At 37.5% G+C, this 24353-nt stretch overlaps 1 protein-coding gene across 2 annotated transcripts in view; it reads right to left on the reverse strand.

The window, feature by feature from the left end:
- PALS1 (protein associated with LIN7 1, MAGUK p55 family member) overlaps window positions 1-24145 on the reverse strand; it is a 77751-nt gene extending 53606 nt beyond the window's left edge. The window contains exons 1-3 of one of the 2 annotated variants that reach the window (XM_044231315.1): window positions 24031-24145; window positions 6987-7072; window positions 948-1235 (exon numbers count right to left, since the gene is read on the reverse strand). In XM_044231315.1, coding sequence (XP_044087250.1) covers window positions 948-1212 — 265 coding nt within the window. In that variant the 5' untranslated portion in view covers window positions 1213-1235; window positions 6987-7072; window positions 24031-24145. Of the gene's footprint in view, window positions 1-947; window positions 1481-6986; window positions 7073-24030 lie in introns of both variants that reach the window. The other variant, XM_044231314.1, reaches the window with a different exon arrangement.
- Window positions 24146-24353: the final 208 nt, after the last annotated feature.

Below are 24353 nucleotides of genomic sequence, written 5' to 3' on the forward strand. Positions count from 1 at the left end.
CATTTCAGGACCCTGGGATCATGACCTGAGCCGAAGGCAGAGGCTTTAACTCACTGAGCCACCCAGGCACACCCAGTTAGCCTGGTTTTAAGAGAACACAAATTAACATACATCCCTAACACCAGTTCACTGATCAATTTTTGTGTTTGTGTGTGTGTGTATGCACGCATGTGTGCATTTATGTGTAGGAAGGGAAGACAGTAAATTCAATGATAAAATATTCTAAGTCTGGAAACATTATATTTGAATCTCCCTTACAGGCTCATAATGCATATTAGTACTCTAAAGGGTCTGAAGTCCTGTAATAAGAGGTTTAACTTATTTAACCCATTGTTCTCAAAATTTATTTGGTCACAGATTTCTTTTTTGTTTATATCTACTAATAACTCATGGCGCTAGGTTTTGTTTTGTTTTTTTTTCCCTACAGAATGGAATTTGGAAGTTTTGAGCCATGTTTTATGTATATGATGCCACAGGAACAGCTCCACTTCTTCTTATTGGCAGTCATTAATTAAAGAAAACCAAAAAGATTATAAGTTACAGATAGTAATTTCATTACAATTTTACAAACTTCCAGGCAATCAGAAATTCAAAATCTGAAACTGCTTTTCAGTAATTTTGATATAAAAGTTTGAGTTTGAAATAAAAGGTGAATTTCAAGGCTATGTTAGCCCACATGAGGAAATTATTAATTCAAAGATTTTATCTAAAATCCATGTTGTAATGAATGAACATTTTAGCCACACACTTTAGCTCTATGTGACTAAAAGTAAACAATGATGATGACTGGTTATACGGCCTTTGCAAGAAAAGAACTTATCTTGGTCTGAATTCAAACTGCTACTACTTACATTCTATTATACTCTTCTTCCTTCCTGTACACATTCATGTTAAGGCAAGAGAAACAAAAGTAAAGCATTTTCTATTTTACTGCTGTACTTACTTACCTAATATTTTCACAGCATAATGAGGACTTTCTAAGACAATTCCTTCCTCTGTGTCAAATATAGGGTTATCTATTCCAGTCTTTGGAGGAATCTGGGCTAGTTTCTTAAGTCTCATGGAAGAATTAAGGTCAAGTTCTTGTTTTTTCCCTTCTTCTTCTCGCCTGCGCCTCATGTCTTCCTGTTGCTGCCGAATGCGCTCCAGCTGTGCACTTCGACGCACTGGCATCATCCTGGCGCCCAAATCTCCGGGGCAGTCAACAGCCATCTCTCGATGCTTCTGAGGTTCCTCTGGTGATGCAAGATCAACATTTTTTACTTCGCTGTCTGATTCCTCAGTAACATGCCCATTCATATGGGATGTTGTCATGGTTATCTACAAAAACCTGTACCACTTTTTATAAATCAATTTCTCCTATAAAGCCAATCTCTTGATTCTGTAGTATAAAATCCATGTTACTTCAAAAAAAAACCAAAAAAACAAAAAACTTCTCACATCACATAATAATGCTATGAAATGTATCCATGAAGGAAATCTAAGGGGAAAGATGGGGAAAAAAAGTATAAGAATTAAAATATAAAAGTAGATTTTACATAGCCCACTTCCAATCTATACACAATATAGTATCTTATAAGTGTACAACATTATTTGGCTATATAGATTAAGTACTTTCATTTTATAGATAATGCTGAGAAAATCAAGGTATTAAAAAAAAACAACAACCCTCCCAAGAATTTGAAGCATACTGTTTAATTCTACAGCTGAGAAAAACCATGTATTGGAAAGTTTAGCCAAGTGGGAAGTAAGAAAGTTTTAGGTACTAGTCTGGTAGAGAATAGGTTGCTTAAGGTATAAAGATGTATACAGTTGTCTCAACACAGTACTTTATACTCAATACAGGAGACTGAAATAGCTTCTTAGTTAACTGCTAAATAAATGGGCATATAGCAAGCTATGCTGGTGGTTCACTTGAGATTAAGGCAGCATTGTCAGGGACAATTCACTTCTAGGAGTTTATGAGAAGCAGGAGATACCTAATGAAAAAGAATCTTTAATTAGCAGCAAAGGCATCTATAGGATAAAATCACATTAAGTGAGAAAAAGACTACGTGGGTTTTCAGTCCTTATAACCAGTCCCAATAATAAAAGAATTAAGAATTAATTCTTTACGAGGATTCATTTCAAGAAAATGGTAGTATCTATTACCACCCAAAAAATGTTGAAGTCACAGCAAATAAGAATATATTGGATTTAAAGATCAGAAACTGAATTTTAATTCTGCAGCTGCCACTTGCTCTGGTTTTATGGTTTAAGCCTAGTCAGTTTCTCTCTCTGAACCTCGGATTTCTTTGGAAAACTTATTCATAGGCTTTTTCTGAGTTTTAAGTGAGATATACCGTATGCAAGTTTTAAAACTAAAAAATGCACACATGCATATTAATTCTTAGCATTAATTTGATTCTATTTTAAAAATCCATTATTAACTTGATTCTCCTATTTTAAAAATCCTTCAACATATTTCATTATTTCTTAAAAGATTTATTTATCTTAGAGAGAAAGCATGCACAAGCAGGGGCACGCGCAGAGGGAAAGGGAGAAAAGCGGACTCCATGCTGACTGCACAGCCCCACTCAGGGCCAATCCCATGACCCAAGCAGAAATCAAGAGTCGGATACCCAACAGACTGAGCCACCCAGGCTCCCCACTTTAACATATTTTAGACAAGAAAAATATTTTACTGGATGACACCAGCTTTTCATCAAGCCATTTCTTAGGTATAAGTAGGCAGATTGTTTATATATGTGTAAACCCACACATTAAATCCAATTAGTCGTCTCTGTTCAAGACTTTAAAAATATTTACAATAATAAACCTACTACACCTCCTTGAGTTTAGCATCACTTCAGTAAACAGGTTGGCTGTTTGCATATGCCAATTCAGCATATGCCAACTCAGCAAAAGCTGAGTTTTCAGACAATATTCCTAAACGCCAGCCAATCTTCTCTCCAACATCTTGTCTCCGACTTCTGAAATCCCACTTAGACTGAGAGGAAAACCACTAGACCAGCAGGCAGGAAAACTGGTACAAGCTACATAAGCCACCAGGCATTACATTCTCACAAGAATTTTGGTAGACTTTTCTGTCTTGTATCCAAATTTTAACCTCTCTATTCGTAACTATGTGATCTACACACAGATAACTTATTTATAATTGGATTGCCTTCTTTTTCAGTAAAATGAGAACTATTAGAATTAAATTAGGCTGTTCTTAAGTTTTATATATTGATTACATGTTATGCAAATTCAGCTTATTTAATGTTCTCATTATAAGTACACCAGAAATGTATGTGGGAGTTACTGTAATCCTATACTTAATTTTGATTTTAAAAATTATTTCCAGAAAATTATAGCTCTCAACTTTTTCCAATTATAATATTTACTGGGGATTAAAAATCATTTAATAATGGCTAATGCACTTCCCACCTTATATGCTAGCCTACAAATTATGATCTGAAATTAAAACTCTCAGCTTCAAAACTGTAAGGCTCTGTCCATAGTCACCATAATAGATCATGGAGGGGAGGAATTACAGCTCATGCAAAAGAGGCTGGGCTTGGTGATCTGGGTCAGAGTTTTCATGCTTCTCTTTCAGGACCTAGTCTTTCACTCTCAGAAAAATTTCTGTAACCTGGTATTAATCTGCTTAAAATTCCATTTTGGTCATTGCCCTTGAAGTGTTCACAGTCTACTGGGAGGAGACAGCAAAGAAAATGAATGATTATTCTTCCCCAGTTGGTCTCCTCGTTAGATTCTGCATTAATTAAAGATAAGAGTCTAATCTTATTTTTATACCTCCCAATGCTCAACACAATACATATCATATAGAGAATGCCCAGTGAATATCTGTTGAACTAAAAATGTCAAATTCACAGACCATATAGACTCTGAAACTTAGTATGTGGTAAGAAGTCAGAGCAAACACTCAAAACATAAGGATACATTTCTTTGAACAATATTTCAAAGAACTAAAAATTAGCCAGATAGAAGAGTCTGTTCCAGTCAGAGGGAATCATTATGACCAATAAGAATAAAGAGCATGAAAATATGGCACTTTCAGGAAACAGAACAGAATGCAATAAAGCTGAGTGGGACAATGTGAGCATACCATATATGAATAATGAAAAAACTGGAAAGGCAAGCAGGGAGGCAGACTGACAGAGTTGAAGAGCTAAGGGCTCAGACTACATGTTGAAAAACATATAGGTTACAGAATTACTTGGTGTCTGCCTTTCATACACCAAAGAGGAGAGCTGAGAAAGAGGAAGAAGAGAAGGAAGTAGTAGTAGCAGTAGAAGGAGCAGCACTTAACAACTTTAACATTTACTGAGCACTTACGTGCTGGAGAATATTGCAAACACTTCACACAATATTCATGCATTTAATCCTCATTATTACTCTAAAAGTAGTTCCAAATATGCCTGTTTTGTAGACGAGGAATGGGGGCTGAAGTAGGTCTTGAAGACAGAACGGAGAAATAAGAGACCATATGAACAAAAGGCAGGAAGATAAAAGGTATGGGAAAGGTACAAACGAGGCTAGATGAACTAAGGCAGTCAGCTTGTCCCAGAGAAAAGTAGCTAGAAAGTCTGACTGGGTCCAACTTATAAAAGGTCTTAAACATAAGTCCCTAATTCTCAAGACACTAAGTCATCAAAGATTTAGAAAAGAAGAAGAAAGATTTAGAAAAGAAGAAGAAAGAAGAATGAAGGTGACTGCCGGTCACATGGATAAATGATCTACCTATTAAGCAAGGATCTATCTTATTCATCTCTATAGCCCTGATATCTAGCAAGGGACAAATGCATAGATTAAGTATATGAGTAAATCGTTCCTATGTTCAATGCTCAGTTACATAAATGTAACTGAGCATTTACTCTTGGCTAAGTACTAGGTTTTAGAGATGGGATCCCTGCCCATTAGCCTATCAACCAAAATGTCCTACAGGGATCTAGAAATTAACATGTCTAGAGTTAAACTTATTATTTCCCTTTAATCCCCTCATATTCTCCTTAATCCTCTTCCTCCACTTTCAGTTCTAATTAATGCCATTATACCTTCCCTGTTACCCAAGACAGCATAATGTTTCAAAGAACAGGCTCCAGAATCAGACTGCCTAGGACCTAATCCTTGCCTACTCCTTTTAAAAGTCTCAGCTGAAATACATCCTCCCCCAGATTTCCATGACTCCCCAGACTGGTTATGTGACTGCTCTGAAATCCCACAGTCCCTGTCAGATCTCTGATCAAACCAGACTACAGCTATTTGTATCTCTGTCTGTCTGTGCCATCAGACCAGAAGCCCTTAAAGGTCAGGAACCATACTGACTCATCTCTGGATCCATGACACTGTCCAGCAGAGGGACCAAGCAAACAGGGAGGCTTTATAATACGAAGTGTGACTCCAGGACCACTATCTTTGGGTTACTAGATGGATGGCAAATATCCTTAAAAGATGGAAAACACAGGGGAAGAAGAATTAGATAGAAGAGGACAGAAATTAAAGGGTAATATAGGTTTAGTTTTGGACACAATCCGAAGGTGACTGCCAGTCACATGGATAAATGATCTACCTATTAAGCAAGGATCTATCTTATTCATCTCTATGGCCCTGATATCTAGCAAGGGACAAATGCATAGATTAAGTATATGAGTAAATCGTTCCTATGTTCAATACCTCTAAGGCTTTCATATTGCCTAGAGAACAGAGTTGGGACTCACAAGGTAAATCCAAACTTTCTTTTACTATTTTCCAACACAAACTTTCAAAGTTTGCTTCCTCAATTATGCCTATCACCTTTCTTCTTCCTGCCCAAGTGCCTTATGAAATAAGAAATATGAACGGCTTCTCTTTTCATCTTCTGACTTCAAGATCTACCACAAGTTCCCATTTCCTTCAAGAAATCTTTCCAGACCACCTCGATTAAATAATGACCTCACAAAATAACACTCCAAAAGACTTTATAATGGTCACAAGTTAATTCATGAGGGCCATCAAAGATTCAGAAGTCTTTAGAGAATCAAAGAAATATTATGCTATGTCCTACAGTTCCAGCATCCAGCTCATTATAATTCCTAAAGAGGCAAACCATGAATATTCTACATCATATATGTAGTCAATACATATCAATAAAATGTGGCAGTCCAAAGGAATTATATTCTTCCTCTCCAAAACACACACATACACACACACACACACACACAAGCAAAAGAAAAAGAGAAAAAGAAAAAAAGTCTTTTGTTTGACAATTCAGAAGCTGGGAAATCTAGAGAATTACCTCCTTATGTGTAAATAAAAGATCATCTTATGCAGATAATAGAGTTAACAGATTCCTGGCCCTAAGAGTACTCTATTCCTCTCTTCTCAACCTTCTAATTATAAATTGTTTTTAAAATGCCTCAAAAGCCCACATTTCACATCTCCATCAGAGTTCCATCTCATACCCCGAACCAAGAAAAAAATAAAAATAAAAAAGAAGTCAAAACTCTTTACATAGTCGAAAAAACAAGAAAACAAATTTTTAGGTTGGCAGGCCAAAGCTGTTTCAATGCTAACTTCAAACCAATTGGGGAGAAAGAGCCTTGGTTATGTGAGTTGGCTATAGAAGGGGGTAAAAGGAGGCTAAATAAGCTTCAAATAATTAAAAAAGATTGAGACTGGGTGACCGGAAATAGCCTGAAGGATACAGGCCCACTGAAAATGCCACATGAAGAAATAGAACCATTGTGTGACAGCTGGGAAACATGAAGATGGTAGTCTACACTAGTGTCCAGAACTCAAATTTGTTTTTGTTTTTGTTTTTTTCCAATTCATCTTTCCTCCCCTTCTCCCACAAGCAGTGCCTTTTGCCTAGCAGCTGGGAAGTCTCATTTTAAGTGATCAGCATTCCTCTGACATTCTAAGAAGTTGGACTATTTGTTTCCATAGAAACAGCTTTGTCAGCTAACAGAAGATTCAGGCCAAGAATAGTGAAAAGAACTTACGTTATGCAAATTGGAAAGAACTGGTCTACTATCCTCTTAGTTTTTCTTCTCTGGTTTTTCACGGAACTCAGGCTAACTTTCTTACTCTGTAAAACAGAGGAGAGACAAGTATAAAGGTCTGCCGTATATTTTAGAGGGAAGGAGTGAGAGAAAAAGGGTAATGCAGTATGATACCTGTTTGCAGATGGCTAGGATTTCTTGGTATGAAGCAGCAAAAATGTTAATCTCCTCCAATATTTATTTATTTATTAAAAAGATTTTATTTATTTATTTGACAGAGAGAGAGACCACAAGTAGGCAGAGAGGCAGGCAGAGAGGAGGAAATAGATTCCCTGCTGAGCAGAGAGCCCGATGCGATGCGGGGCTCGATCCCAGCACCCTGGAATCATGACCTGAGCTGGAGGCAAAGGCTTTAACCCACTGAGCCACCCAGGCACCCCAATCTCCTCCAGTATTTAATGGGCTTCAATTAAATTCAGTATAAATTACCTGAAATCAGTGAGGAAAAAGAAGCAAGCATAACTGGTAAGAACCTTTGCAGGCTTTTTTTTTTTTTTTTTTTTAAAGATTTTATTTATTTATTTGAGAGAGAGATGAAGAGAGAACACAAGTAGGGAGAGCTGCAGGCAGAGGCAGAGGGAGAAGCAGGCTGTCCATTGAGCAGGGACCCTGACAAGGGGCTCGATCCCAGGACCCTGGGATCATGACCCAAGCGGAAGGCAGGAGCTTAACCAACTGAGCCACCCCCATGTGTCCCTGCAGATTATTTTTAATGATACCTTTGAACTCTAGGTTAAGGTTCAAACAAAAATGCAGTTTATGTATTTTCTTAGTTTTAACTACAACTTCTGGACCAATTTTAAATATTATGAATAGCTTACGATGCTGAGAAAATGAGAAGGATCCAAAAAGATATAAAAGAATTTGACAGGAACCACAGTTAATTCAGAGGGGGAAATTTTGATGCTACACTGGACTAAGGAGAGGATCCTGCTGTCCTAACAGAGCTTACATTCCATCAGAGTAACATAGTAAAGAACATGATGACTTCAGATAAAGAGCTAGAGAGAAAGGGAAACTATAATAAACAGTGATGTTTGGAAGGGGCAGCATTAGATAAGAAGGCCAGGAAGGCCTATTTTAGGAGGTGATATTTGCATTGAGACCTAAATGACAAAAAAAAAAAAAAAAAAAAAGAGTCAGCTGTGGGAAGATCCAGAAATAAAGGTTGATGGGACAGAAAGTACATTTCTTCCTTTTTTTTTTTTTTTTAAAGATTTTATTTATTTATTTGACAGAGAGAGATCACAAGTAGGCAGAGAGGCGGGCAGAGAGAGAGGAGGAAGCAGGCTCCCTGCTGAGCAGAGTCCAATGCGGGACTCGATCCCAGGACCCTGAGATCATGACCTGAGCCGAATGCAGTGGCTTAACCCACTGAGCCACCCAGGCGCCCCAGAAAGTACATTTCTATACAGATACCATCAGGAATCTCAATTTCAATATATCCCAAACTGACCTCAACTTTCCTACTGTTGCTAATTATACCACTATCTTCAAGATCTTGATCTTTTTCAAGCTATATTATCTAGTACGTTGCTAAGATCTGTGGACTGTACAAAGTTTTTAGAATCTACTGAAGGGTGGCAAAATATGCCACCCCAAAATATCCCACTAGAAGATCACGTTCAGAAAATGAAAACGCATGCTAAAAAAAGGGAGAAATATTTGCAAAATATTTATGACCACTATAAAGACTCTTACAATTCATTAAATCAAAAAATCTAATTTTTTACAACAGGGCAAGAGCTTTGACCAATTTATGAAAGAAGATATACAAGTGACAGAAATGAACACTTGGAAAGATACTCAAATTAATTAATTTTTTAAAAGATTTTATTTATTTGAAAGAGAGAATGAGAGTGCAAGAGCGGGGAGAATGGGCAGAAGGAGAGGGAGAAGCAGATTCCCAACTGAGCAGAGAGCCTGATGTGGGGCTCCATCCCAGGACCGTGGGACCATGACCTGAGCCAAAGGCAGATGCTCAATCAACGAGCCACACCAAGGCATCCCTCAAAAAAAATTATTTTTTAAAAGACTAATGTATATTCACATACATTGTGTATTTAAAACAAATCATATATTCACACCATATAAAAAAACTCCACAGATGAAAGAATGGCCCATATACCATCTTCTTAAAGAAGAAACTTTAGCTATATCTAAAACTAAGTAAGGATGAATTACAACTCAAATACATTTGGGCTAGTCATGTAAAGTATTTAGCTCAAAAGTTATTGCTGACTTTTTATTTTTAAATTCAGTGAGAAAAATGTTCCATTTGCTTATATTAAACACAAAGTTGAAGGTCTCTGCAGATATTCAAGACCATAAATTCACAGCAGGAATTGGTTAAAAGCCAAACAGTATCAAAGATATCAAGTGGTTGGTTACTTGAACTCCCCTTTATCATCTCAACAACTTGGTAATAAAAGATTAAGTACGTCCAAAAGGTTAGTCAAGTTTTTGTAAAGGTACCAGGAGAAAAGGTAATTTATAACATTTTCAAACTGACCAGAAAAGGATATTTAAACATTTGGTATAAAGTTACTTGTAATATGGCTTTCCAGTACATTGCTACCGATCAGGAATATATATGGCCTAGTTAGAGAATAAGAACAGTCTTGATAATGAACAGAGCCAGTGTAAGAGATAGACGATAAAGTGAGAGTTGACTCTGAATGCTAAGCTAAACTGTTTGAATTTTCTCCTGTAGGCAATGGGAAACTATGGGTTTCTGGGTTTAAAAATAAGAACCCAAAATTGGCTTTTTAGAAAGTTATATCTACACTATAACCAGAGTTGACCAGGGGAAAAGTGAGTAGAGCAGCCAGCCAATAGAGATAATGTTTTAATACTTTATGCATTGGGAGGATAAAGGAAGTAGCAGAAAGAACGAAAAAGGGATAACTTCAAATAATAGTTATTACAAAGGATGACTTGACAGGACTAGGAGACCAGTAGCCAAAGAGAATTCTAAAATATTGAGCATGACAACTGAACCTGCGAGAAATTATGGGGCCTTAAAATAGAAGAATTCAGAGAATAAGGTTTTTCTCTTTGGGAGGGAGAAGAGGCGGATGGGGAGAAGTGGAAAGATGATAAAATCCATTTTAAAGGTTAATTTTTAGCAGGCTGTTAACTGCGAGACAGGGAAACCAAAGAGAATAGGTTAGAAATAAAAATTAATAAGTAATTTACATATTCATGGCTTACATTTGTAAAGCTTTAAAGTTTCCATAATAAATTCAAGCACATTATCTCATTTGATCTCTCTCCAGACTCCCTGAAAGATAAGTAGGTTGGAAATCTCCATTTTCCAGAAAATACACAGACATTGCAAGTTAAGTCACAGAGCTACAATAGAACAGAAACTAAAATCCAGATCAGTGAACCCCTATGTGGATCCACAATACAATGTCAGCTACATTCCTGTAAGCTGAAACCACCCTGACTACACACTTCTTTCAAAAAATCACATAATTACATCATTCTTTTACTTTTAAAATGATTAGAGAGAATCCCACTATTCTCTTCAACTGCTCCATAAAATGAGACAGTAATTAATTAATTTCACTTATATATTAACAGACTACAAGTTTACTCTAACATCAGACTGCTAGCATACCATCTATTGCTCAAAGCTTCTAAATACTCAGCAGAGGAGAGGCAGTCAAGTGGAGAAATGGTAGAAATGCATGGAAATTCTAATTTGAAAACTGACACTAAGCTACAAACATTTTAGTTTCCTAGTGACATTTAAAAAATGTTATTCTCTACTCTATTGTTCCAATTTCAGTATGTGCTGCCAAACCGAGCCACATGTCCTACCTTGACAAACTGTTTTTAATAATAAAATATTTATTTATACCTTGAAAAATGAATAGCATAAAAATAAAACAGACGAGACAGACTAATCTTGTCAGATAAATTAGCTATCCCTCAGGGTCAAATATAAGTACTGCAAATCATAACTGTAATACCCCTAAATACGTTAATAATTATACCAACCCGCATCAATTCTCCCTCCATTATATCTTACATATACCCCTAGCTTCTCATACCACTACCTTAACATCATATTATCTCTCTCATGGGTTTTTCTATGAACTTCAAGTCACCCCAATCTTGGTCTAGATCTAGTTGCCACTCACTTTACACAGATGACCCTTGAAATAACATGGGGGTAAAGAGTTACTACTAACAGCCTACTGTTGACATGAAGCCTTACTGATAATATAAACAGTTGATAAACACACATTTTGTATGATACATGTATCATATACTCTGACCTTACAATAAAGTAAGCCAGAGAGGGGCGCCTGGGTGGCTCAGTGGGTTAAAGCCTCTGCTTTCGGCTCAGGTCATGGTCCCAGGGTCCTGGGACCGAGCTCCGCATCGGGCTCTCTGCTCAGCGGGGAGCCTGCTTCCTCCTCTCTCTCTGCCTGCCTCTCTGCCTGCTTGTGATCTCTGTCTGTCAAATAAATAAATAAAATCTTTAAAAAAAAAAAAAGTAAGCCAGAGAAAAGAAAATGTTACTAAGAAAATCATAAAGAGAAGAAAATACATTTATAGGACTGTACTGTATTTACTGGGGGAAAAAAATCCCACATACGAGTGGACCCAGGCAGTTCTACCTGTGTTGTTCAAGGGTCAACTGTACTGCTGAATAAATTTTCCTGAAGCACACCTATTACCATGAACGTCTCTTTTCAAAAGTTTTTGTTGCCTTTCCCTTTCCTTAAGCTACTGTTTACCATGGGTTTACTATGTACCATTCATCCACTGTGCTAAGTACCTAGTGTGCATTATCTCATTTAACCCTCACAACCATCTCCTTGATGAATTTTCTAATTAGCTTAGTAAAGACACTAACTTGCCCAATGTCAAAAGCTAAATGGTACAGGTGGGCCTCAAACTGAGTTCTGTTTGACTGCAGGGTCCTTTAACAACTTCTGGAGAACCCATTTCAAGTTCCATAGCCTGTCATTCAAATGGCTACCCCTGAATTAGTACTAGAATACTTTTCCCTTCTGTTTCTCCCTCCCTTATCTTCCGAATCAAACTTATAGCTATTTCTAATACAAGCCCTGCACTTTCCCAAGTCCACAGCTTTGACATACTTGTTTTCTTATACCCAGAAAAAAAAATCCTTCCTGTTCAATTCTTTATCTATTAAAATTTCCCTCTACCATTAAGAGTCTTACAAAATCTTCCTTACTCCTGCCGACTCCCATCCACAACCTACACTTCTAGGGTACTTAATCTATGCCCCTGCTGTAGCATTTATTTATACATTTCCTTCTCCCATAAGTTATATTTCCCTTTTTAGTTAAATCACTAATATATCCCCATACATTCTGGTAGAAAAATCAACATACTCTTTACTATACATATTCAAATAAATGAGGTAACCTATCAGTTTCTTCCTTTCTTTTTTTTTTTTTTTTTTTAAGTTCCATCCTGGGGTGCCTGGGTGGCTCAGTGGGTTAAGCCGCTGCCTTTGGCTCAGGTCATGATCTCAGGGTCCTGGGATCGAGTCCCGCATCGGGCTCTCTGCTCAGCAGGGAGCCTGCTTCCTCCTCTCTCTCTGCCTGCCTCTCTGCCTACTTGTGATCTCTCTCTGTCAAATAAATAAATAAAATCTTAAAAAAAAAAAATAAAGTTCCATCCTTCTGGAGTCCTCCATTCTCTAGCTCTAAGCTGGATATTTTCTTTGTGCCCAGATTCACTCATCTTTTTTCCATTTGCTCCAGGAATGTTGACCTCCACAGACTGCATTATTCCTGTTTTCTTATCTTCTAACTTCCAGTGGGCTTAGCTAGGGAGAAGTGACTATTGGGAAGGCAGTGAGAGGACTGGGTTCTTTACCCCCGCCCCCCAAGCTTCTCTTCCTGTGACTTGGCAGAGGTGAGATTGGTCTAAGGCCACAGTTTCCACTAGGTGGCTCCCCTCCTAAGGTAGTAACTGATAAATTCCAGTAACTATCCCCTTCCTTTCCCATTCAGGTCTAGGCTTAGCGGGTATCCGGCTGTTGCTAACTAACCCAGAGATTTCTCAGTTCCCTTATCTCAACCCACTCACATCTTTGCAAACAGTCCCTTCATTAAACTCTCTCCTATTGCTCAGGTTGATTTTACCATCTGTTTTCTGCATGGGATCGGACAAAAACATGCTCCAATCTGAATTGATTCTCTAAATCATCTTCATTCACTCATCTTTACTCTAAGAAATTCTCCTCACCTCTTTCCCCTTCATCTATTCCCTTCTCGAGAGACCTCCAAATGTCCTAAGAAAGTGTACATGGGGGTAAATTTTTTAAGACCCTGATTTACTTGGTACCAGAGCAGATTATTACATCTTTGAGTTCTTCTTTTGCATCCTCACCCTCAACCTTAATTCCTCACAGCTTCTCAGGACTTCTAGGTCTGGCTTTCTCTTGTTCTCCCCAAGAAAATATTTATAGTAAATAAAAGTAGCATAAACATGTAAAAATATTTATCTTGGTATAAGGTTTCTGTGTGTCTGTGTGAGTGACCAATCATGTCCATGTTGGAGACAACAAAGGAAAACAGGCCTTATGTACTGCTGCCTCTATAAACCAGTACAACACTATGAAGAACAATTCTGCAAAGTCTACCAAAAATTTAAAATAAACATTTGATCTATCAGGTTTTTTTCTAGAAATTTATCCTACAAAGCATCTTTGGAACAACGCATGTTAATCTATGTTTTCACCTGCAAATTTAACAAAATCTAAAAGCATATCAAGTATTTCCACGCAAATTTATCACTCTGAGATGTGCGTCAGTGTAAAATACACTCTAGATTTCAAAGACTTTATACAGAAAAAAAAGAATGTAACACTACTCATTATTTTTAATGTATGTGGAAACGGTAATACTTTATACATTATATTAAATAAAATATACCATTAAATAAATATCAACTATATCTTTTAAAATTTTTGATGTGGCTGCTGGAGTTGAAGCTCTGTATGAGTTGACATGGAACAAAAGCAAGTGAATAAAGATAGCTTCAGAATGGTGTTTATATATCATATCACTTTTACAAATGCACATAAAGGATATTTACAAAGTTATTGGCAAATAATCTAAAAGAATATGCACAACACTGTTTTCACTTAGTATCTCTGAAAAAGCAAAGATAACAGAACTCTCAGGTTTTGCACTTATGTACTATTTGAGTATCTTATAAAATGTTGACCAAAATAAATGTGTTACTTTTAAAATCTGAAGGAAAAACACAAAGATATTACCTGATAAAAAAAAAAAAAGACCACAGAAACTTTAAATTACAGCTACCTTCTATAAAAATTAGCAGCAGCAACAAAGGGCTTTCAAGAGTTCTAGAATCTTTTCACAAAAAGAAGTAACCAAAATATTATCCCTACAGTCCTAAACAAGTTCACAAATAATACAACAATAAAGTAAGAATTCCATAAAAAAAAGATTCTTAAAGCACTTTAGGAATCATTAGGAACATGACTCTTTCATACTCGAAACTTCCTCTACCACACAACGAATATATTACATCTTTAATTTAAAAATGAGAGGAAACCAGTTTACCATAAGAATAAGAGCAATAATTATACGAAAAATTTCAAAAGGGACTACCTATACTTTAAAATTTAAAAGTCGGGTTCATAATTTTGATACCATTGATTCTTTCATCATGTTAATAACGCACAATGACAAACTCTCAAAAAATCCCAATTAACTAGACTCACATGACTATTACTTTGGTTTCTTGATACCTATTTCTATGCCTCTCCCATATAGTTTCTCCATACCTTCTAATCTTGGGTGTCAATCCTTTAGTCACTTACTTTCCCTGAAACATATACCATGACTTTTAGGTCTGTAAAAACACTGTAAGAGATTCCAACTTTTGACCTCAAGTGATTTACAGCTTGCTAGAAAAAAAATATGCTCTAAAGGTCAGCAAATTAGTAGATGATTACCTCTACCTAGATGGCTTATTGGTATGCAATTCAACTGGCCATAAAAAAAAAAAAAATGAGAGAACAGTTTGCCTTGTCCTTAAAAAACTGCCTAATAATCATTTCTGAGTTATTCAAACAAGAATATTAAGCAAATATGATAATAAATATTTGTATCTACTGCTATCTACAAATTAGACTAAAGAAAGAACAATGGAGAGTATTTTCAGGACCAGGAGTAGGGTTTTATCATCACAATAGGAAAGAAGAATCTAAAAAAGAACACTTATGATACAAACGTCACCAAGTTTAGAATCCACTGAACTTTCAATAATGTGCTTTGCTATGGAGGGCATGAATAATGTTCTGACTTTGACCAGATAGTATTAGAAGGCAAGAAAACCTATAAAGGGAATGTTACACTACAAGAGAAACAAGAACAAAAGGTCAATTTTAAAGATTACTGTACTGCAAATCCTGGAGCTAAAAAGGGTTACTAATGTACACTTTCATTCAATAATATGAGTACCCACTTGGTAAAAAATCTTGGATAGTCACTGATAATAAAAAGATTGCTAAGGCAGAGTTTTTATCCTTAAGAACTTAAAAATCCAGAACGGAAATCAGATAAGCAAATAAACACGACCCCTATATACTGCAATGCTACTTGATAAGTGCTGTACTCCAACTGCAGAAAATGCTACAAGAACTACCTGCAAAGTAAGTGCATCCTAAGAAAACCTATATAAATGGGAAAGAATATAAAAGACAGATATGAAAGGCATCCATCACACAACAGGAAAAAAAGTAAGCAAAATATTAAGACAAGCACATCAATATTTGCAAAATTAGACAAATGCTTTATTTAAATATAAGACTTTAAATTATGGTAATGAAACTCAATTCTATCAATGCCTATTTAAAAATGTGTAGCAAAAATGACCTAGTGAAAACACTTTAGAATTACTGAGTCATAAAAGAAACTGATAAAACCAAGAAAAACGTGGGACACCTAGGTGGTTCAGTCAGTTAAGCACCCATCTTCAGCTCAGATGACGATCCCCAAGTCCAGGATCCCAGAGAACAGCATCAGGCTCCTTGCTCAGCAGGGAGCCTGCTTCTCCCTCCGTTTGCCGCTCCCCCTGCTTGTGCTCTCTCTGACAAATAAATAAAATCATAAAAAAAAAAAAAGTGAAACCTGATCTCACTACATATGTAAGCTGTTTAAGGCAACATTATTTCCCCCACTGACTTTCATTGTTATTTCAGAGATGAAAAGAACTTTATTTCAACACAGTAACAATTCTTCATCACTGATTCAGTCTTTGACACCTGACTGACACAATTCCTATAAAACTGCTTAATCAAATTATTGATAATCACACAATCTACCCAAAATATATTAAAATATAACTTACTAAAATGCAGTTCACTGCTATTCTATGTGAATGTCACGAACTAGGCTTATATTCCACCTACCTCTTATCTAACATTTATGGAGTGCTTAATACACACCAAGGCACTATGCTAACCTCCCCTCCTTTTTTTTTTTTTAAGTAGGCTCCACACCCAGCATGGAGCCCAACTAGGGGCTTGAACTCAAGACCCTGAGATCAAGACCTGAGCCGAGATCAAGAGTCAGATGCTTAACTAGGTCACCTGTGCTAACCATTCTTGATATGGCATCTCAGTTAATCCTCAAAATAAGGCTCTGAAGGGGATCACAATATGCCACTCCAAAATGTGACACTTTGACATAAAGACTTTCTTGAGCTAAAGGCAATTAAGAAACAGCAGACAGAGGGACAGGGCGGGGGGGGGGGGCAGGAACTCTGGGCTCTCCCCTTATCCAGCTAAAAATTTTGCAGAGCACAAGTTTTCTTTTGCAAAGGTACCAGGAAGAGGACACTTAATCCTGGGAGGTTACTCTCATCAAAGGAGAAGGCACCAACTTAAATCTGTACAACAAACCTTACAAAAATAAATTTTATCTTCCATTAGTTTCCCCACATATTTACCTTCCCACAATTTACATCCCCTAAAGGTCTAAATGTCTTTTCTTCTGCCTTGTCACCTCTCCAGGATTTATTGCTCAGTCTCACTGCTTCTTTGGGTCAATTCTTTTCTATGAAGGTCTCCAAATGCACAGTTAGTAACAGGTCATTTTTCTTGCTAATCTGTCTTTGTCTCAGTGAACCTAGGAGGATAGAAAAAGTTTTTTTTCCACCTCTATATCTTTCTGAATCAGGCACTAATACAATCCCCATTCTGCAAATACAGAGTCAGACTTTGATAAGTTAAGGTGCCCAGAGTCACACACAAGACAAGAAGGGATTGCCCCATAAATCTGACTCTACAGCTTGAGTACTTAATCCACACAAGGACTATAATTGCACTGTAATGCCGGTCAGTAAAGACCCCAGGAAAAGCAAAAAAAAAGCCATAAGCAAATTTATCCATTAGCATCTATACCTTTATAGAGAAGTTAATCAAGAACCTGTGAAAGTTAGACCCACCCAATTAAACACATTTATGGCTGACATAGGATAAAAGGAATTGTGTTTTGAATCTCAAATTCTATCACATTATAGGGGGTGACTAGGTTAGAGCAGTCTCTAGTATTAAGCTCACAAGCAAAGCTAAAGTTTAAACAAGTAAATGATAAAAGTGCAAATTGGGACAAGCATCTACTCTGGGTCATTTTAAGCAGTGAGATACTAAGATAAAGACAACACCTCCTATCCTTAAGGAGCTTGCAATTTACAGATTCAAAATTCTTCACTTTAAGTATGTCTTTTTTTTTTTAAAGATTTTATTTATTTATTTGACAGACAGAGATTACAAGTAGACAGAGAGGCAGGCAGAGAGGAGGAAGCAGACTCCTTGCTGAGCAGAGAGCCCGATGCGGGGTTCGATCCCAGGACACTGGGATCATGACCTGAGCCAAAGGCAGAGGCTTTAACCCACTGAGCCACCCAGGCGCCCCTAATTCAAGTATGTCTTAAACACTAAATCAGAAGCAGCTTTCCTCCAAAAGTTTTCATTTTACCAAAAAGACACTGTTAAAACAAGCCTTATGATAGGCTAAAATATAGGCAAAGTAGAAAAATCCAAGGGCGTTGGAGTCATATAAACTGAATTCAAATCCTTGCTATCACTTGCAATAAGACTCTGGATAAAACAGTTAATCTCTCTGAGCCTGTTTCCTCACTTGTAAAAGGGAGAATATGGATAAAAACCTTACAGTGTTGCAGTTAATATTTAAAATATATACAAAGGACATATACTGTATAACACATTAAGAGACAGAGCAAGGAATACTGTTATAGTAATAGTTAGGGGAAAGCAGAAAATACTGTGATTTAGCCAAATGACTTACTACTCTTACCATAAAGTTTAAGTGTAAAAGGAGAAGCTATAAATATGTAAATGGCTAAGATATATACAGAACACTGTCCCTTCAAGATGCCTACAAAGAATTATCAAATTTCCTTTCATAAATTCATATATTGATTACTTTTAAAGTGAATCATTTTGAAAAACATCTGCAGGTAACTTGTATAATCCTTAGATGAATCACATGTAATGTTAGTTCAATTTTGAAAATTAATCAGTGTAAGTCTCCATATTAACATAAGAATTCCACATGATTATCTCAATACATGTAGAAAATGCATTTGACAAAATTCAACATCTACTCATGATAAAAGTCCTAGGCAACACCTTGGAGGAAACTTCCTTAACCTGATTTAGAGAATCTATGAAATTACCTACAGCTAAGATCACATTTATAATTTTTTAAAAATATATGTTTGTTTTAGAGAAAGCGAGCAAGTGAGTGTGGGGGCAGCGGGGGAGAAAGAGAGAATCTCAAGTAGATTACCCACACAGCAGGGACCCCCAGGGAAGGTCTCAATCTCAGGACACTGAGATCATGACCCAAGCTGAAATCAAGAGTTGGACGCTTAACTGACTGAGCCACCCAGGTGCCCCAGCTAACATATTTAAAGGTGAGAGACTAAATGTTTTCCTTTTAAGACTGCAAACAAGCCAAAGATGTATCATTTCATTACTCTATTCAAACATCTCACCAGAATGTGAGATGTGCAGTAAGTGCAATAAATCAAGAAAAAGAAAAAAGCATATACATTAGAAAGAAACAATTCTTTATTCACAGAGAGGTCTACTTAGAAAATCCTAAGAAATCTACCCTCCCCCAAAACCCCCTAGAACTAATAAATAAGTTTGGTAAAAACCGAGGATACAAAGTCACTACAAAAGAAATCAACTGTAATTCCATAAACTAGCAATGATCAATTATAAACTCACTTTTTAAAAAAGATTTTATTTATTTATTTGACAGAGTGCGTGTGCACAAGCAGGGGGAGCAGCAGGCAGACGGAAAGGGAGAAGCAGGCTCCCTGCTCTATGGGGACACAGGGCTCCATCCCAGGACTTGGGGGATCATGACCTGAGCCAAAGAAAGATGCTTAACCGACTAAGACACCCAGGGATCATGACCTGAGCCAAAGGAAGATGCTTAACCGACTAAGACACCCAGGTGCCCCAAAACCACTTTTTTTTTTTTTTTTAAAGACTGCTTATAATAGGACCAAAAAACTGAATTACTTAGGTATAGATTCAATAAAATAGTTGCAGGATCTATATGCTGATAACTATGAAGCACTCATGAAAGGAAGCAAAGACCTAAATAAGTGGAGAAAAATACTATTTCATAGACTGGAAAACTCAACTTTGTTAAAATGTCAATTATCCTCAAATTGACCTAATGATTAAACTCAATCCTAATCAAAACCCTAACAGATTTTTTTGTGGATATCGAGCTAATCCTAACATTTATATGGAAAGGCAAAAGAACTAAAATAGCTACAGTAATTTTTTGAAAAGAATGAAGTTGGAGAACTCACATTACCTGATTTCCAGACTCTAAAACTACAGCAGTCAAGACACTGATAATGGCAAAAGATAAGGGTATCAACTAAACACAAGAGTCTAGAAACAGACCCAGAAAAATGTAGCAAAATGGTGTTTGATGGGGACACAAAGGCAATGCCAGGGAGAAAGGAGAGTCTTTTCAACAAATGGTCATGGAACAACTGGACAAATAAATGAAACTCGACCCAAAATTCTCTTTATATAAAAATTAACTCAAAATGAAACACAGATCTAAATGTAAAATATAAAACTATAATACTCGTAAAAGAAAACATGGGAGAAACCTCTGTAACTTGGATTAGACAAAAACTGCTCATACACAATGTCAAAAGATCCATAAAAAAATACAGATACTTTGGACTTCATCAAAATCTAAAACCTCTGTATTTCAAAAACCACTGATAGGAGGATGTAAAAAGGCAAGCAACAGACTGGAGAAAATCTTTGTAAATCACCTGGTGGACAAAGGACTAGGAAATACTCTCAAAACTAGACATTTAGAAAATTGTTTTAAAATGGACAAAAGATTTCGCTTCACCAAAGAAGATACACAGATGGCAGATAAGCATATGAAAAGATACTCAACAACATTAGTCATGAGAAAATGCAAATAAAAACCACAGTGAGAAACTGCTACAAACCTATCAAAATGTAAAACAAAAAAACTGACCACACAAAGTGATGAGGATGTAAAGTAACTGCAACATTCTTCATACATTGCTGGTAGGAATACAAAACAGTTCAGCCTCTTTGGAAAACAGTTTGCTGTTTTAACAAATCACCACAAACTTAGCTGTTTAAAAACAACACAAATTTATTACTCTACTTCGTACATTAAAAATCTGACCTACGTCTCTCTGGGCTAAAATCATGATGTTAGCAGAGCTGCGTTCTCTTTTGGAGGCTCCAAATGTTAATCCACTTCCTAGCCTTTTCCAGCTTCTGGAGACCACCACATGCCTTAGCTTACAGCTCTTCTCCCCATCCTCAAAACCAGGAACTCTTCATCTCTCTGGAGTGGTTTCTGTTGTTAGATCTTTTTTCCCTACTCTACTACTTCTTCTCTCTTTCTCTTTTAAGGACATTGGATTACTACTGTGGGTAAACCAGCATACTCTCCCTATTTTAAAGTCAACTGATTAGCAACCTTAAATCCACCGCCACTTTAATTTGTCTTTGCTATAACCTAGTTTATTCGTAGGTTCAAGGGATTAGGATATTTTTATGGGCCCTTATACTGCCTACCACAGACCATTTTTTAAGTAAACCTACACTTACCATATAACCCAGAAAGGAGGACTTATGTTCACACAAAAACCTGTTCCCAGAGATTTATAGCAACAGCAACTTTTTCAGAGTTAATTTTTTTTTTTTTAATTTAAAAACTAACTCAGCTTTCCTTCAACTGGTGAACAAACTGTGGTACATCCCTACAATGGAATACTACATTCAGCAGTAAAACAGAAGGAACTGCTGATATGCTCACAACATGAATACTCAACTGTATTATGCTAAATGAAAGAAACCAGACTCAAAAGGCTAAATACTGAATGATTCCATTTATAAGATAATCTAGAAAAGAGAGACTACAGGGAAAGACAGTAGATCACTAATTGCCAAGGATTACAGGTGATGGAGGGAAGGGTTGATTACAGAAGAAAGAGCAGCTGCTTAAGGGAATTTTATAGGTGCTGAACCTATACTTGATTTTGGTAGTTATACAGCTCTGCATTTGTCAAAACAATTGTACAACAAAAACTGTACAGAAACAAAACAAAATTTCACTTCATGTAACTTAAAAATAAAGTTAAAATCTTTTTAAAACAAGGAAAATGAAACATTTATCAGATTGGCAGAAATTTGAAAATCTGACCATGCCAATCTGACAACTGTAAGTGTGGGCAAAGATGATGTACATACTGTCAGCAAGAACGTAACTTGTTAAACTCTAGAGGATAATTTGGCTGCAGCTAGTAAAGCTGAAAATGCACAACCTATGGCCCAGCAATTCTAATTAGGGTAGGAAACCCTCACACATGTGCCAGAGGAGACATGCAGAAAGATATTCACTAAACATTGCCTAAAATACTAAAAAACTGAAAACAACCCTTTCATAGGGGAATGAACTAATGGCTGTCAGTGGTTATTAAAATAAGAGAGAAACGAAAAGAAAGAAAATGAAAAGAATCAATCCTGCCAGATACATACAGGATTTTGAGAAGAATAATTTATTGGTTTATCTAATAATAGTATACAGTGAAAAGAGCACCGTACTTGGAATCTGGAGACGCGTATTTTAGCATTTAGTTCCCACTCTGCCACTAAAAAGCAGTCAAACTATGGGCTACTTAACTCTACAGACCTCACTTCCTTCTCCTGGAAAATGAAGAGGTTAAGCTATACAACACTATGATTACTTCCTAACTCAGGAATCCCGTGATTCAATAAATATATAATCAAATATTATATGTAAAGAACCTATGTTAAGAAATTATTTCTCCAAGACACCCTGCAAACAGAAACTATCAGAGAAATAGAGCATGTTAGTATACTGATACATAAAATGGATCAAATTTCTTGTTATGTTTGTGTTGAACTTTTTAATCAAGATCATAAGTCAGAAAGAGCATAAAAACACCTAAACCCAGCATACCGACTCAGGTCACCTTCAAGTCAAACTCTTCCATTTCAATATTCTAAAGCAAGTTAATATTATAATGAGTCCATCTTTACCTGTCAAGTTCAGGTGTGTCTAGTCAAAAGTCATTTAAATACATGGTAAAATTTACCTGGTCATTTTTAGCAAAGATAACAATGAACTGCTTTTCATATTTTTGCCCGTTTCATCTATAAAGATCTTACATTATAATTTAATAGCTTCAGCCTACTACAATTTAAAGAGCCTTTTAAGACTTCACATGCCATGTCCACAGGGAACTAGTAAAAAACCAGTAGTTCATAATCCAAAAAAGCTTACTTAACAATTTCATTACCACCAATACTTAAACTTCAAAGGCACCAATAACCACATGTCATTTGTTCCTATTGCAGAATTTAATAGGTTATTAACTTCTGGTATAATCCAAAGGCATAATTAGGATACCACCATTAAAGCATGAAATCACTTTTTTAAAAATCAGAAACATTAACACCTTTTACCTTTTCAGGAAAATAAAAATTTCCAAAGTCCCGTTTCACAGGATTTCCAAATCTAAATTCTCACAATTCTAAAGGAGTACGGGACAAAACACACACACTGTATGCTACTTCTTAAAACCTCTCAGCTATCAGATTTTAATTTTAGCGCCAACTGCCAAGAAAAACCTTCCTACCGAAACCTAAATTCGGCACACATTACTGTAAGCCAATCAACTAAACAGAAGGTGAGTTGTTATTATTATTAGGAAGTTACATAATTTGCGCCAAAGATTGTTTTTAAAGCGTCTTTCCTTAAATGAGGATTACAATAATTTAGAGGCTTCTAAATTCACCTTGCAAACTTCAAGTAAATTATCAGAAACCATTAACGAGATTAGGTTTTTCTTTAAAAGTGGACACAAGGAAGTAGGAACTGTTTATTCGTTTAAAGGACGCAATAAGCACCGAATACCAGGAGCTGAGTCAGGCAGAGGAACGCTGACTACATTCCGTCTCCCAAAGGAAAGTGTTCGTCCCACCGATTTCCCCCGCCGGGCCTTAGAGGGAGTCCCGGGAGTTGTGAATCCGGGTGCGGGGGAAGCAGAGGGCAAGGAACTCCCTGGCTCGTCCCCCGTAACTCGGGCCCGGCTGGCTGCAGCCCCCGCTAAGGTGGTCCCAACGCCAAGGCAGAGGGAGCGGGCGGGGCCGGGCAGCGTCCCCCGCCGAGGGACAAAGGTTGGGCTCACGCCCTCTGCGACCAGCCGCGGCTCCCGCCGTCCGGGGCAGACCGCGGAGCAGCCCCCCGTCCCGCTCGGGCCGAGAGAGCGGCGTGTGGGGGAGGGGACGAGCCCCGCCGCCCCTCCCCCCCACGCGCTCCCCGGGACCTGTTGATTAAGATCTCCACACAGACGACGCTGGTCCGCCTCTTACCTCTGCGCCACCGCGGGCCGCCGATCCTCCCGCCCCGGCCGCTCCCACACACTGAACAAACGACAGCTCCCCTGCGGCACTTAAAATACCGGATAAAGAATCCAGAAACTCCCGATTCCCCACCTCACCAGCCTTAGACCCCGCCTCCGCCCCACCGCCAGTCGCCGCCGTCGCCGCCGCCGCCAGCGACTCAGTCCACCTCGAGACCGCGCGAGACCGGCCCCCGCGGCCGCCGCGAGACCGCGCACGCGCCCCCGGGACGCTGGCGCAGCGGGCGCGCCTATCCCAGCTCCTTCTGGGCGCGCCCCGCCCGCTGCTAGGCC

This window comes from Neovison vison, chromosome 13, assembly GCF_020171115.1.
Source record: "Neovison vison isolate M4711 chromosome 13, ASM_NN_V1, whole genome shotgun sequence".
Classification (NCBI taxonomy): domain Eukaryota; kingdom Metazoa; phylum Chordata; class Mammalia; order Carnivora; family Mustelidae; genus Neogale; species Neogale vison.